This window comes from Electrophorus electricus, chromosome 13 (assembly GCF_041902795.1).
Source record: "Electrophorus electricus isolate QZ-2024a chromosome 13, ASM4190279v1, whole genome shotgun sequence".
In the NCBI taxonomy this organism is placed as follows: domain Eukaryota; kingdom Metazoa; phylum Chordata; class Actinopteri; order Gymnotiformes; family Gymnotidae; genus Electrophorus; species Electrophorus electricus.
The window spans coordinates 10,680,001-10,696,202 of record NC_137509.1 but is presented as its reverse complement, the minus strand read 5'-3'; the positions used below and the strand labels follow the sequence as shown (position 1 = coordinate 10,696,202).

The 16,202-nt window shown below is 42.8% G+C and overlaps 1 protein-coding gene across 4 annotated transcripts in view; it reads right to left on the bottom strand.

The window, feature by feature from the left end:
* Window positions 1-472: 472 nt before the first annotated feature.
* The window catches only part of LOC113579813 (transmembrane protein 151A), a 25,793-nt gene continuing 10,063 nt past the window's right edge, over window positions 473-16,202 (bottom strand). For all 4 annotated transcript variants that reach the window (XM_081694903.1, XM_081694902.1, XM_035519739.2 and 1 more), the window contains one exon: window positions 473-5,078. In XM_081694903.1, coding sequence (XP_081551029.1) covers window positions 3,306-5,000 — 1,695 coding nt within the window. In that variant the 5' untranslated portion in view covers window positions 5,001-5,078 and the 3' untranslated portion in view covers window positions 473-3,305. The remainder of the gene's footprint in view (window positions 5,079-16,202) is intronic.

Sequence of the window (16,202 nt, the reverse complement as noted above, 5' to 3'; positions counted from 1 at the left end):
CTCACCTCTGCTTGCGGTGTGCGGTTTAAATCCTAAAAAAAAAAAAGTAAAAAAAAAGACATCTACAACACACGGAGAGAAAGATAGACAGAGAAATATAGCATGTTTAGGTAAAAGTAGTTCTAAAAGAGTGTTTTTGTTATTTCAGGTATTTTATATACCTGAAATAACCACAGGGTGGCTCACTTATGATCCTGGCAATGAATTTGACACGCGCGTGCAGAGGCATGTTCTCGCTCACACACACAGCAGGGACAGATGGTAGCGGATTGGGATTGCAGTCACTGTGACTCACCACAGTGACTGTATATATTCCTCTACTGTAAATCGCCTTAAATGTTATTTATACTGTATATACCTCTCACAGTAATGTGTAACGCGTAAATGCGCATGCCAGTAAACCACGTAATTGTTGGATTTATGCTCCTTTGGGCCCAAAGTAAATTATCATCAGACAACGCGCACATTTTAAATCAAGCATTTTGATTTATTATGTATAATTAGTATTGTCATTGTCATCATCACTTATGATCGTCATAATCCCCCTAACAGGTCCATATCAAATCAATGAATCATTGCTACCATAGAACAGTTTGCACCACTTGATGTTTGAGGCATTTAAGCAATTGTTTATTTGCGGATTGAGATTAGCTACTTTAAAGGGACATACTGTACATCTCAGCCACTCAATCAAGAGGAAACTGCATAATCACTAACTGCATGAATTCAAAATAAGACACTATTCTAGTACTCTTAGTTTTCCATCAAATAATGACATTCACAACATTCTCCCAGAACAGAAACTTTGTTTCTGCCGGTGTGCATACAGCTGTAGAAGCAAATTGAGCTTTTAAGATTTAAGATCAAAAGCAAATAAAAAAGCTTCACAAATGTCACCTTTAAACACCATATACATAATTTCAACTGTCAGTCCCTTTGCGTATACTCCCCAGTGACACTTACAAATCAAGTCTCTACTAAATGTAGGCTCAGAGACCTGATCTAGAATCAGCTATGGTCCACATTTATTTCAAAGTTTGAACTTCGGGAACTCTGAGCTGGAATGTAGATTAGTCAGTTGCCTTTAGGTCGGTTCAAAACTTGTAAAGTCTTACAATAGATTAGATTATATCTGCAGCCCAACTGCCCAGCTAACTATTTGTTGTGTACTATACACCCTCACTGCAAATATTTGTGATCGCTCCTCAATGTTAGTCAACGATTAAGTTGCAACACAACAATCTAACATTATTTATTTCAATTCTTTTTACAGTTTTTGACAGTTTTTTTCTTCGTCTGTAGACGAAGACGTTTCTTCGTCAGCCTATGATTGGCACAAGGAAATCTGTCTGATCCATGTGATTTAATGATAGCATGTGCTGTAACCTCTGACTTTGGGTTACCAGTTGGTGCTCTTAGGATTTGGCGTTTTACAGACCATGTTGAATGAGAGAGGTTGTGTTAATCTCTTTCTGTGGAGCTCAGGCAATAAAGCATTGCACAGTGAATCATACCTGGATCAAACACAATTGAATGATCAACGCTCATGTATATATTGAGAACACTATTTTAAGTGTTTTTGCTGTAATAAATTGCTGAAATTCACATTCAGTATTGACAGATAATATTTAAAAATGTTGATAACATAGTGGCTAATCCTCAGAACACTTGAAAGATATGAAGGCATCAGAAATATAACATAAGAAACCTCAAAATGGAGTTTGAGTTAAATATATTTGCACTGATTGATATTGACAGACTTAAATATGGCTTATGAGTATCTGTGAAAAAATAAAATTATTTGGTAAACCTGTGTTGGATATAAAATATTGCTAGACTGAGCCCAATAGTAATGAAGAGATATCAGGAATCGCAGTGTTTGTTGGCACACTCACTAATCTCATCAGAGATTAGCTAGTTTATGCTCATTTATCACAAGTCTAACAGAGAGAAATGCAGATGCTATGATAAAAGGCAGCATGCAGTATGATTGTATCATATATTTCCATTATACAAGGTATCTGTATGAGGCATGGTAGCAGAGCAGAGCCCTTCATGAGGCAAAACTGGTGGTACATTACGGAACAAAAACTGTTAATAATTCAGAATATATAATGAATTTAAAATAATAAGTAATGTGCTAGACTTTAAGAAACAGGTGAAGCCAAGGAAAACTTTTTTCTGCTCGTCAGATCATCTAGCGAGATCCATTATTTAAATGTACTGTGCAACTTAATGTAATGAATAAGTCCTTCTTAGTTACAATGAGAAATTTTGGTCCAAGCTATCTTAAGAGGTAAAATACTCCTTCCTAAATGAACAAAAAAAAAAGGGCAAATATTCCAAGCATGTTTCGTGTTCATTATTCCCACAGCAATCTCAACACAAATACACTTTGCTTTGACCAAGACACAGCAAACATGCAAATGTGATTTGGGAAGAGATGGGAGTGGTTGTTGATGTTGGCCTAGATTCTGAGCTGACAGTCCGGATAGTCAGAGGCAGATTCATGGTGCTTCTATATTGTTATATTGTAGTAGTTGAGAAATGGGTCACACTATATTTGTAGTTGTGTGGTTAGCACTTGGGCTTATGCAATGTAAAATTGCATGCATTTGAAATGTCCCACAGAAGACTGATCTGATAGACAGTCAAGACTGCAGCCATGGTGATGTTACTGTACCTGAAGATTATATTTGTGACTAATTTTCTTTACACTTGATACTGTAAAAACCATAAATATAAATGTTTGTCCTCAGATACCTGTGATGCTTTCTTGTCTGTATCTTTGGAAGACGTGCAGAGAGATCTGATGTTGCCCTCTCTTGTTACAGCATTTCCTTCAACACCTGCTTTCTTTCTAGAATGTCTTATTCTTGAGTATCTGTTGCTTTTGAAATCTAGCTTGTCTCAGTCTTGCAATGGGTGTCTCAAGTCATATTTTCCAACCAATCTATTAAGAATCACTGCTCTCCTCTCTCTGTTTGTCTGGTTATACACCCCTATTGTATAGCTCTTATAGCTCTAAAATGGTTCGATTTTTGCAAAGGCATTGTAGCACAAAGATCAGCCCAATATGGTAGATGGAGCATTATTCTGAGCATTCTTTTCAACAGTTATCATGATGTTAACAATATAAAGGGGAACTCCACCCTTTTCCATCAGTTTCCTCCAAAGTTGTCTATCTGGTCACACCAGTTTAGTCTTCACATTATTCCCCCTCTCTTTCACTAGGGAAGACAGTGCTACCGATATCTTTATTTAGCTATGCCCCCATTTCCCCTTTTGTGGGTCAGTCTCTCTTTTTAAGAGATGTCCTCTCCTGAATGACAACTCTCCTCCCCGTGCACTATTAACAAAGGGAAGAAAAAAGCGTCCTGATATGCCGGCGGTCGGTCTCGCTCTCTCTCTCTTCCCTCCTCTCCTTCTCCTTCCTCAGTCTGCCTTTCTTGCTCCTCCTCCTGCTCTACCTCCACTTCTTCCCTTGTGTCCTCATCCCCCTCCCCCTCCAAAACTCCTCTGCTCTCCTCATCCTGTCTTGACCCCAAACTGAGAAACCCACCTGCACCTCCTCCAGTGTTCCCCTCCTCCCCTCTTCCCCCTAGTCCTCCACCCACACTACGCGAATGGAACAGGGACGTAGGCCGCGGGGCTTGGAGGCGTCCCAGGGAGAAGCCGCTCCTGCTCAGTACCAGCCTCCCTGGGCCTCCGGGACCACCGGCTACCCCGCTGGCCCTCATGCCAGCCATAGTGCCACTCAATAGGGTGGCCGTTGGGCCTCTTAGCCTGGAGGGAAGCGAGGAGCTGCTGGTGGATCGCCGACAGCGAGGGCAGCTCTGGAGCAGGTAAGCTGATGTAAAGGCCACAGGCAGCGCTGGACCTGTCCCAATGGAGTTCGACATGGCAGGAAGAGGGTTGGTGCCCTGGTTGCCATCCAAACCAGGATCCATCAGCATCGCTTCTGAGTAGCTGGGAACCATCTGCTGGTTGCATCGGATGTGCCACTCCAGCTCTGTCATGTCCACAGTGTTGACACGTGAGATGGCGCGATAGCTTGACCCCCCACTGCCTCTAGCTCCTCCTCCTCCTCCTCCTCTTCCTCTGGGGCCACTGCCATTCTCACTGATCCCGACATTCTCACTCCCGTCTGCCCGGCTGCTGTCATCTCCGTCGCCGAACAGTTTCTCCACGTGGTAGTGCACGTAGGCTGTGCGGTATTCTGCCACGACGCGAAGCGGCCAGGACAACAACAGGGCTGAGGCGAGCCAGAACACCCGGCGGCGGGCATACCAGGGCTGGTGCGCCGGGTCAGGGAAGGCCAGTATATGTTCACGGAAGTCCACGTTCTTTAAGTGCATGCCCTCCCTCGCCTCCATATAATCGTCCAGCCCTTCGTTTTCCCCAAAGAAACGCGCCCGCTGTGTGAGGTAGGCAGCCTCCGCCCGGGCACTTGAAAAGCTGAAGCACTTGGTGAAGCGCAGGCGCACTGCTGGGTGCTCCCGCAAGCCCCTCAGGTCCTTTGAGACGTCTTTGACGCCCAGCCTGGCATAGTCGAACTCCGAGCTCGCTGCGTGTGTGTTGATGCGCTCGTGGTACACCTGTGTGGTGGTGTAGGCATCGCCGTTGCGGTAGCGCGTCACCTGTCTGGTCCGCCGCACGTAGTGGTAGCTGATGGCCTTCCACCAGATGCAGGGTGTGGCCTGTTGAAGGCGCTGCACGCGCTCATACACCTCTGCCACCTCCGCCTGGGCCAGCATGGCTGTCTTGGAATAGCAGTGCCAGCACTCCACCAGGTACACCACGTACAGCATGGCCAGGAAGGCCAGAGGGATGTAGATGTAGCCACTGGAGCAGGGGCTGTCCCGAGCCAGATCATCTGGGAAGCCAGTGGTTGTGGATGGCTCCCCAGCTTCCAGCACCGTGGCTGCAGGATCTGTTGGGGCCAGAACGGGAACCTTGCATAAGCCGCACCAGGCCAGCGTGCCGAAACAGCCATACATGAGCAGCGTAAGGAGGAGGCACTTCCAATGAGACTCGCGACACAGAGAGCTAGCCAGGGATTGCTTCACAGGACGCTGCTGCACAGCACACACACACACACACACACACACACACACACACACACACACACACACACAAAGAGAGAAGAATGAAAAGACAGGAATGAAAAGAACTCATTTCTACTGGGAGTGCCAGATGTCATAGTAACTGTCTTTCACAGCTAGTGGAACAAATGCAAACTGTTATGAGTAACACTTCAATTAAAAAAAGAATTGTTTGGAGTGTTTCTCTCCTTGCATGTGCTTCTTGTTCATGTGCTTCTCTGCTTAGCTCTGCTTTTTTCTCTATTTTCTTTATTTTCAGATGTCATTTTTCAAGCTGCAATATCTGAGCTTTACCAAGTCAGAAGAACTATGATGCCCAAAGTGATCATTTTTCTTTGTGATTTTCTTTTTTTAAAAATTAGTGCTACAGATACAGGAACAGGAAACATTCCTGTTACAAACAGGAAGAAACAGATCAGAAAATGACTTCTCAGGCTTCTGAAAACATGTACTGTCAAAAATGTCGACAGAAAATGACAGCGCTGGAAATGAGATTTAGAGCTTGTTATCTGAATTCAAGAGCTGGCATTCCTATGCTGCATGAGGGGTATCAGAGTGTAGGAGTGCTGGGAGCAGACCAATGACTGGGGGCTCAGTGGAGCAGCAGAGACACAGAGAGCCAGGCCAGCGGAACACATGAACCGCTATCACGAGTACAGATAACAGAAATGAGCAGTGGGTCCACGTTGGAGCCAAACCCAAACATCATGCTATGCACAGCTCTATAGTCTTGTCTTCCACCCCTGCTACCATCACCCATTCATCTACTGATAATGCTAAAGCTAAAGCTAACACTGCTGCTCAGAGACTTGCAGTACGAAAAAAGATCACTTTGCAGAATGGATTTAAACACACTGCATTTGAAACACCTCGCAAAGGCAGTGAAATAAACACTGAAAGAACAGTAAGTGGCAGCCAGCCTGAGTGCCCCAGTAGAGCCACAGGGCCTTAAGCTGTGGTTACAGCAAACACCCTTGTCATAGGGGATGACTCTGTGAATGGCATGAAAAATCGAAAACTCGTAGTTTGATGTGAGCCGAACATCACAATCTCTGAGTTAAATGAAAATCTGCCAACAATCTGTTGTGCTGCCGACACAACAGTGAAGCAGATTATCATGCATGTTGGCAAGAATGACACAAGAAAGCAGGAGGGACTTTAATAACCTCATCAATACAATTAGCAAGCTTGATGTTCAAACATTTATCAGTGGTCCTCTGCCTGCATGGAGAGGCTACTTAAGGCTACTTGGATTAAACACTTGGCTACACAAAAGCCGTAGGTCAAACAGCCTGAATTTTATTGACACTGTTAAGTTGCTTTTTTTGGAAGAGAATTTTTTAGGAAAGATGGACTGCACACAAACAAGAGAGGTGCCAAAACTCTGACAGAGAACTTGAGGCGCAATTTATCCACCCCTACTAGACGCACTAGCACAAACACTGACGGACTCCCTTGTATCGGTAGATTTTATCACTCCAGCTCTTCCCCCCACTGTGGCACCCTGATGGAGCTACAGACCTTGGATAAGAGCCCCAATGATGATGAACCATATCTTCTTCCATGGACATCACAACCCCGTGAGGATTCTACACTGTCCTCCATCTCTACTCCACCCTCACCCCACCTGAACCTCCCAACGATAATGGATAAGCTGGTATTGGCTGGGACGAGGCTGTCACTTTCCATGTAAGACAGCTCTGAAGTACAGTGTAAAATTATTCCAGTTCCTCCTCCGCCCTCATCTATAGCCTCATCTCCGCTTCCACCCCCAAGACCTTTCCCTAAGATGCGTCTAGCTCCTCCACCACCTGTAGCTCAAAAAAAGAGACAAGCTCCTCAACTACTGGAACGACAGCTTCACTCACTCATACACTGTATTGGAAGAAGACACCCTATTTTCAAACAATGTGCTACAATGCTACTCTTTAGGTGCCTGCTACTACAGTGATGACGTCAGTAGTACATGTTTTCAAAAGACGCTTGGACCCAAGAACCCCAGTACGCTCATCCATTCCAGTGCTTATCAGAAATGGGGAATAAAAAACAAAGAGTACACGTTAAGATACTGTAAATGTGTCCAGTCTGCAGTTGGTGATGTGCTTTGCTCTAAATGCTGTGGCTCACATTACTAAGTTAGCTCTTCTCAATATTAGATCACTCACAAACAAATCTCATTTAATTAATGATTTTAACATAGCCCATGGGCTTAATTTAATGCTTTTAACTGTAACATGGTTAAATTAATGTAGTGCCACAACTGTGTTAAGTGAGTCTGCACCAAACTTCAGCTTTATAAATGCCTCTCGTGGCAGCTGGAAACGTGGAGGTACAGCTGCTCTGTTTAATGGTTCCTTCCAATGCAAGCAGTTATCATTTGTTTACTTTACATCCTTTTGAGTGTCTCTGTAGTTCTGAAAGGGATGCCAAGAATAAAGTACAATGCAGACTTTATTGATGAGATTACACACTTATCTTTTATTTTCACTGATTTTGACCATTTTGTAATTGCTGTTGATTTCAACATGCACATCGACAATCCCAAGGACAATCATGGCAGCGATCACTGTGGCATATAGTACATGGTTTGTCTCTCTCAGCATGTGGCTAGGAGCACATACAGTCACTGTTACACTCTGGATTTGGTTATCTAACATGATTTCAACACATCAGCCTCTGTTAATGATGTATCTTTGCCAGATCTTTACTGTATGCTTTTTGATATGTGGGCCTCCCTAGAACCCGATGCATCACTTTTAAGAAGTGTTATAAATCGCAACACTGCTACACTTGTCATGGCACCATACAAACCAGCCAGGTCTGTTCATGCTCTGCTGGACAGCTTCAGCATTATTAGTGTTATGGATGACCCTGCTCCAGTCAAAGCCAACACCATTTCATGCCAACAGAAAGCACCATGGAGAAATGCTACTGTAGTTCAAATTAAAAAGAAAGATTGCAGGAAGGCTCAGTGTAGGTGGTGAAAGACAAAATAGAGGTTTGGTAGGCTGAGTTTGAAGCACTGTGTACTTGTAGGTTGAAATAGTTGTGTCAAGGAACAATAAACAATAAACAAGGAACAGGTTAATGTTATACTGATTACTACACAGCAGCTTGAGAGCAGGGGAGCAGTTGTGAATAGGCTTGCTGTGTGCGTGCGTGTCTGTGGGTGAGTCCCTCTGGCTGGGTGCTGCCCGGAGCTGTGACACTTAAAGAATGTGTTTCACTCAATAGCTGCCCACATACTTCAGATAGTAAACACTTCACTCTTATTGGGTGTTTTTCCTATCTCACTAAAAGATGCAGTGGTGAAGCCTCTATTGAAAAAGAAAAATCTGAAAGAAACTCTGTTAAGTAATTATGTACCCATTTTAAATGTACCATTCATTGGGAGAAAAACGTTTTCAAGCAACTTACCTGTTTTCTATTCTCAAATAGCTATCTAGACAAATTTCAGTCAGGATTTCAGCAGACTGCTATAATAATATATAACTCATGAATTTAAGGTAATACTCCTGGTCTATAAATTGCTTAATGGTGTAGGACCAGCGTATCTATCTGATATGTGGCACCATTATGAACAGAGCCCTCAGATCAACAGTTAGTCCTGTCTAAGGTAAAAAACTAAGCAGGGAGAGGCAGCGTTCTGCTAATATAGTATTTTTAAATGGAACCAGGTGTCAGAGAATATTAGGAGTGCCCCGACACTAGATGTTTTAAATTGAAACCAGGTAAAACACTGTTCTCTCAGATCCTGTAGCATTGCATTTTTAACTTTATGCACCACTGTACATTTTTATTTATTTTAATTCTTAATTTATTCTTTATATGTTTCATTTGATTTTTTGCATTTTATATTTTTATTAATCATATTTGTTTTCATTTAGGTTATCACCGTAATCTTTCATTTTATTTTCCTAAATTAAATTTAGTTAATTTTACCATTATTTTAAGAAATTGTAACCATTTTGTTTGGTGCAAAGACGTTTCCAGGGTGATAGGTCCAGGGATGTAAAACGGTATATTATTCTTCTATATCTTATGTGAAGCACTTGGAACTGGTGCTGTGTAAGAAAAGTGCTACACAAATAAACTTGCCTCATCTTGCCTTGCCATACATGTGATTTCTGTGATCCAGGGAGGGCCAACATGAAAAATGCGAAGCATCTAAGCAATTAAATGCAGCACCATTTAAGCTTATTGGACCAGTTTACTTAATGGAATTATTTTTGTATCATTTTAGAACATATGACTGGATATCAGACTAGCAATTAAAGCATTTACGCAAACAAATATAGTACCATTCTTTAAAATACTGATGTAACCAGTTAATTATTTTTGTATCATCATCTTTGAACATGTGACTGGACAGCAGACAACATTCATTTCTAAGTGTGTGAGAATGAAAATGTGGGGCTACATAAAGTAAGAGATAAGTACCTTGTGAGCATACAACACTACATATAGTACAGCTGAACACCAGCACCCTGAAGGGCTGAAGTGGACCAGGGGCCGGTGGCAGTGCCAGACATGCTGACGATGGTGAGCTGACTGTTGTCAGCATCTGGTTGAAACGGTCCACCAGGCCATTGCTCTGAGGATCGCAATGGAAGGATGTAGCCTTCCAAGTGCCCAACTGCCAGAGAGAGTGACTTGAATAAGCAGGCTCAAATTCGAGTCATATTATGAAAGACTCATGACTTGACTCGGACTTCAACTTACATGCCACTCGAATCTGGTTTAAGACTCGTGAAATTGTCATAGATGAGCTGGTCATGCACAATATTTATTTATTTGCAGATTGCGGTTCTTACACTGACTTCAAATTCAGCATGGGCACACAATAAACCTTTATGTGGGTCCTTGCAATGGAAAACCATATATTAGCCAATTTTCCGCTTTGTTTAATCAGTCATTTTAGTTTTTGATTTTGTACAACCTTTACATTAAAATTAAATTAAAATGCTAAATATGCTTTATTTAGACATACATCATTGATGTGGGCATTTAATAATAAAACTTGCAATAATGCTTTATATTATTGTTTTTATTTTGTAGAATATGGAAGAACCGTAAATGGATATATGGTTTTTTGTTGCAAGGACTCAATTATCACCTTTGGATACAAAACCTTTGAGTCAGATGGACACACAGTCAGAGTGCTACATGCACTGCATACAGGATCAAAATAAAGTATAGTGGCAAAATGAAAAAATTTCTAGCCTGTAGCTGAGCTAAAAAGTATGTTAGCCAACTAGAGCGATAGGTGATAAATACTCTTTCTAGTAAGTTCCATATAATTTTAAACAATAATGAGGTTCTGTCTTTTGTACGTGCTCCATTGACCTACTGCCATTTTCTTGGTAGTTAACATTAGATTGCATACCGATGTAAATTTAACATTAGATTTCAAGCACTGTTCCATGTCTTTGTGATTGAGAATGCATATTAGTTTATGTGACCAGCAGCCACTGTTTATGTGAAGAAACGACTTGAACTCTTATTCTAACACTTGAGATTTGAGATTTATTCTAACACTTGAGACTCACACCAGATTCGCACCTCAGAGGCTTGAGACTTGATTCAGACTCTTACAAAGTGACTCATGAACATCTATGACTGCCAACTCAATGTTGTATCCCTGCTCACTGTGAAGTTCCTCTGGCATCCCAAACCAAGAGAAGAACTCCTCCACTAGCTGCTCTGCCATCTTGGCCACACTCTGGTCCAGTACCGCATATGCTTCAGGCATTCTTAATGAAGTAATCCATGGCCGTGAGGACACTATAGTTTCCAGATTTAGAAATGGGAAAGAGGCATGTCAGAGCGGAGAGACTGAAAGGAAGTGTACAATTACGTTTCCTTCTTCACTGATGTTACAGCAATGCATGTACAATGGCAACAGTGCATATAGTTGTACGTCACTGGTTGCAGCAGTGTATGTATGGTCCTCCACCCATTCATATGCTTTAACCCAGCTAGTACAGCTGCTGCTGCAGCTGCTTCAGCATCTGGCCTATGCAGCAATGCCCCACGCCAGTCAGCCTGTGAACTACACCTGGCTCAGCCTTCCTAAACCGAGCAGAGAGCTTGGCTTCTTCCTGGGTGTGGCAGAATTCTCCACAGCTCCACAGGCAATGACAGCAGCAGCAGCAGCACACCTCAAGGTGTGCACGGTACCATCATTCTTCAGTTGTACATGGACAGTGAGACAGGGCATTATAATTACTGTGTAGGTATCCAGCATGGTGTCAGACAGTGAAGTGGTACTCCTGCAGCGCCATGATCTGCCTCGTGACCTGACACTCAGGGTCTCTGCATGAGCCAAGTCATGGAGGTGTGATCACTACAAAAAGAGGTAACCCCACCATGACAATGAACAGCTCTCTCCTTGTCATGCTTTAGTTGTGTTTTGGCTTGCTCATGTGCTGGCTGTAGTATGCAGTGACCCTCTTGTGCCTGTCCTGTACCTGTGAACACCCTTTATCTGTGTATACAATGAAGTCGCCACCTGTCCTGGGGAATGCCAACACCAGTGTCTCACATAACTACCACAAAGAGCAGCAAACACACACTCAACCTCCTTCTCCCACTAGAATGCAGCCCCCTTCACTGTGAGGCGATGCAGCAGTGTGGCTTTTTCGGCAAACCAGTACACTAAATGCCAGTAGTATGAAGCCAAACTCAGGAAGCTCTGCAGCTCACTGACAATCAGTGCCAGGAGAAACCGCTGCACCACATCCACCTTCAGTGGGTCCATTTCCACTCTGATCCCTGGGGATCCTTGGGGATCCTGGCGAGCACTTGCTCCATCAGGAGCTTGAATGCGGGTGGTGCATTACAAAGCCCAACAGGCATCACTGTGAACTGCCACAATCTGATGTCTAGCATGAGTGCCGTTTTCTTGGTGGTGTCTAGAGCAAGTGCCACTTGCCAAACTCTCCTCTGCAAATCAGGTGAGCTGATACAAGGTGTCATCAATTTGTGGGAGCAGACACGAGCTTTGTATCAGCATTGAGCTGCTGATGGTCCACACAGAATTGGCAGCTGCTATCCATTTTCTTTGCCAAGACGACTGGGGCTGCTTTCGCTGGCTCTAGGACTCCCACCACTGCCATCTCACTCACTTTCTTCTCTGCAGCCTCTTTCTTAGCCAAGAGAAACGTGCGGGGTTGGCACCAAATTGGTGGAGCATCGCCAGTGTTGATGCTGTGCAGAATTAAGCTAGTCCATTTAGTTTCCATGGCCATGAAGATGTTGCTGTAATGGCACAGCTGCTATTTCTGCATTTCTGTTAAGCCTGGCCTGCTCCATCGCCACAGTTCCAGCACTACCTCCAGTCTTGCAAACCTCGTCTTTACTCACTAGTACTGCCCTCTGTGATTTCCACTTTCTCCATCATTGTTGCCGACAAGGGTGCTGCTTGTGTGCACCACCCATAGCCCTTGGAGACTGACAAACCAGCACTTTGCATGTTCAGTTCCTCTGGCATGAGCAGCTTCACCTTCAGAGCCGTCAGCACGCCCCACACCACGGAGATCTACCAATCGGCTATGAGGCTATGTGTTCAGCACTTCCAGAGCTGGTGGCTTCCCCCATGGAAAATGAAGGCCAGAGAACCCCGATTCTCTGCCTCTGCTCTGCCCACTGTCCACCATGGACAACTTCATTTGCCTACTCTCTAAGTCCAACATTCCTTTATTGAGGTTGAGCACAGACCTGGATATCACTTGGAAATTTAGATTACATTCACATTTGAGTATTTGGAAGATGCCTATGTCCAGAGTGACTTACAGAAGTGCTTTGCTTCATCAAATACATATCCTCATGTGACAAAAGATATGACAAAAGATAAGTCAGTGTTAAGAATACTATCAGGCTAAAGGCCCGGCTAGAGTGGAAAAGGTTGTTTTTGTAGTGCATATTTAAGTGCAATCCATGCCAAGTATGCATGCGTCCTGTACAAGCGCAAGCCAGAAGCCTCACCTCCGTAACCACCAGCAGCTCTTTCCTACCTTTCATGACGATTCAGATGCTGGTAATAGATTTGAGTTGGTCAGTTGTCACCTCTCTTTGGTGAGGTGTACCATTCGCAGTGTGACAGAGCATGCCTGGTCGTAGCACTGACAGCGATGAACCTGTGACAACGAGGGTAGTGAGCCGTTTCCTGTCTCTGGACCCAAAGGTGATCTTCCTGGCTGTGGTGTCAATGGTGAGGGTTATCCTTTCCAGAGGTTGCCCGTTTCCCACTGGCTCAGGTACACGTCATTGACTGACACAATGTCCCCTTTTTGCACCCTCTGCACACCAGTCACTCGGGTTCATTGACCTTGAGATCCTACATAAAGTAGCACTGTGTTGATCGCCCCAGTGTTTCTACACCAAGGATGAGTTCTGACCTCTATGCTGGTGGCTGCAGTTGGAGGCTACAAAATTAAATATAATCAGTTATGTTTCTTTGAATTTCCAAACTACATTGCTGCCATAGCAACAACTGGCAATATAAACAAATACATCATTAATGCAATGTCCAATAGCATTAAAATGCTTTGCCATGGGAAATGACAAATCCTTCATTCTGAAGGTTTATAAGTCTACTTTGTTATTATTATATGGTTGTTAAACATGAAGTCCCTTGGATATCGTCCTTATGTGCATTTCAGCAATGGGGAAGTAGTTACCACTCATAAAAAAACATTAGCATTGAAAAAATAAGATGTTTATTTATACTATAGGGTTTTGCTTGTGTATGAAAAATCAATATTTTTTTTATTATTGTTACTGATCATCTTAGTTTCTAATGTATTTTTGTATTGAGTCCATAATCCAAAGTGCTTCAGAAATAAATTATTAAACAAAGTTCACATTATAAAGGACATGGTCCATATGTAAGATAAGACAACCCAATAAACTGGTCAGTGCAAAAGAGAAGTTGTGATAAGAGTGCTAAAGCATCTGCTGTTCTTATAATTGCTGTTGGTAGTGATAATATTAATAACAATTACACAGTGGTGTGAAAAGTGTTTGCCCCCTTCATGATATTTTTTTGTATGTTTGTCACACTCAAAATATTAATAAATATTAGACAAGATAACACAAGTAAACACAAAATGCAGTTTTTAAATAAAGGTTTTTATTATTAAGAGGAAAAAAATCCAAACCTAAATGGCCCTGTATGAAAAAGTGACTGCCCCCTAACCCTAATAACTGGTTGGGCCACCCTTAGCAACAACAACTGCAGTCATGCATTTGTGATAACTGGCCACGAGTCTTTTACAGCACTGTGGAGGAATTTTGGCCCACTCATCTTTGCAGAATTGTTGTAATTCAGACACAGGATTTTTGAGGGTTTTCGAGCACGAACCACCTTTTTAAGGTCATGCCATAGCATCACAATCAGATTCAGGTTAGGACTTTGACTAGGCCACGCCAAAGTGTTCATTTTGTTTTTCTTAAGCCACTCAGAGGTGGACTTGCTGGTGTGTTTTGGATTATTGTCTTGCTGCAGAACCCAAGTGTGCTTCAGCTTGAGGTCACGAACAGATGGCTGGACATTCTCCTTCAGGATTTTTTAGTAGACAGCAGAATTCATGGTTCCATTTACCACAGCAAGTCTTTCAGGCCCTGAAGCAGCAAAACAGCCCCAGACCATCACACTACTAGCACCATATTTTACTGTTGGCATGATGTTCCTTTTTCTGAAATGCTTTTACACCAGCTGTAATAGGACATGCACCTTCCAAAAAGTTAAACTTTTGTCTTGTCAGTCCACAGACTATTTTCCCAAAAGTCTTGGGGATCATCAAGATGTTTTCTGGCAAAACTGAGATAAGCCTTTATGTTCTTTTTGCTCAGCGTTCTCTTTCTTATGGTGGTTCATGAACACGGACCTTAACTGAGGCAAGTGAGGCCTGCAGTTCTTTGGATGTTGTTGTGAGGTTTTTTGTGACCTCTTGGATGAGTCATTGCTGCGCTCTTGGGGTAATTTTGGTTGGCCGGCCACTCCTGGGAAGGTTCCCCACTGTTCCATGTTTTCGCCATTTGTGGATAATGGCTCTCACTATGGTTCGCTGGAGTCCCAAAGCTTTAGAAAAGGCTTTATAACCTTTTCCAGACTGATAGATCTTAATTACTTTGTCTCTCATTTGTTCCTGAATTTCTTTGGATCACAGCATGCTGTCTAGCTTTTGAGGATCTTTTGGTCTACTTCACTTTGCCAGGCAGGTCTTATTTAAGTGATTTCTTGATTGAGAACTGGTGTGGCAGTAATTAGGCCTGAGTGTGGCTAGAGAAATTGAACTCAGCTTTCCAAAAGATGTGATAAATCACAGTTAATTTATGTTTTAATCGAGGGGGGGCAATCACTTTTTCACACAAGGCCATGCTGTGTTCAAAATAATGGCAGTGTGTTTAAAAACGTGAGTAAAGCTCAGAATCCTTATAATAGATTTTATTTCCATGCATTGGGAACACTGCACATTATATTCTAAATTAAAACATGAAGAAAAATGTATCAATTTTTTAATTACTTTAGAGAAAATGAAGAGAAATGAATATTGGGCTGTTCAAAAAAATATAGCAGTGTCTGCATTTTTTTTCACAAACTGATTTACTGTATAAACTGAAAAATCTTTAGGAATAAGCATTGCTGTGAATCACTAAACTAATATTTAGTTGTATAACCACTGTTTCTGAGAACTGCTTCACATCAGTGTGGCCTGGAGTTGACCGACTTCTGGCACCCATGAACAGGTATTCCAGCCCAGGATGATGACAACTTTCCACAATTCCTCTGCATTTCTTGGTTTTGCCTCAGAAACAGCATTTTTGATGTCCCCCCACAAGTTTTCTATCGGATTAAGGTCCGGGGATTGGGCTAGCCCCACCATAACTTTAATTTTGTTGGTCTGGAACCAAGATGCTGCTCGCTTACTGGTGTGTTTGGGGTCATTGTCTTGTTGAAACACCCATATATGCAAACTGATCCATGATCCCTGGTATGCGATAAATAGGCCCGACACTATAGTAAGAGAAACATCCCCATATCATGATGCCTGCACCACCATGCTTCACTGTCTTCAGAGTGTACTGTGGCTA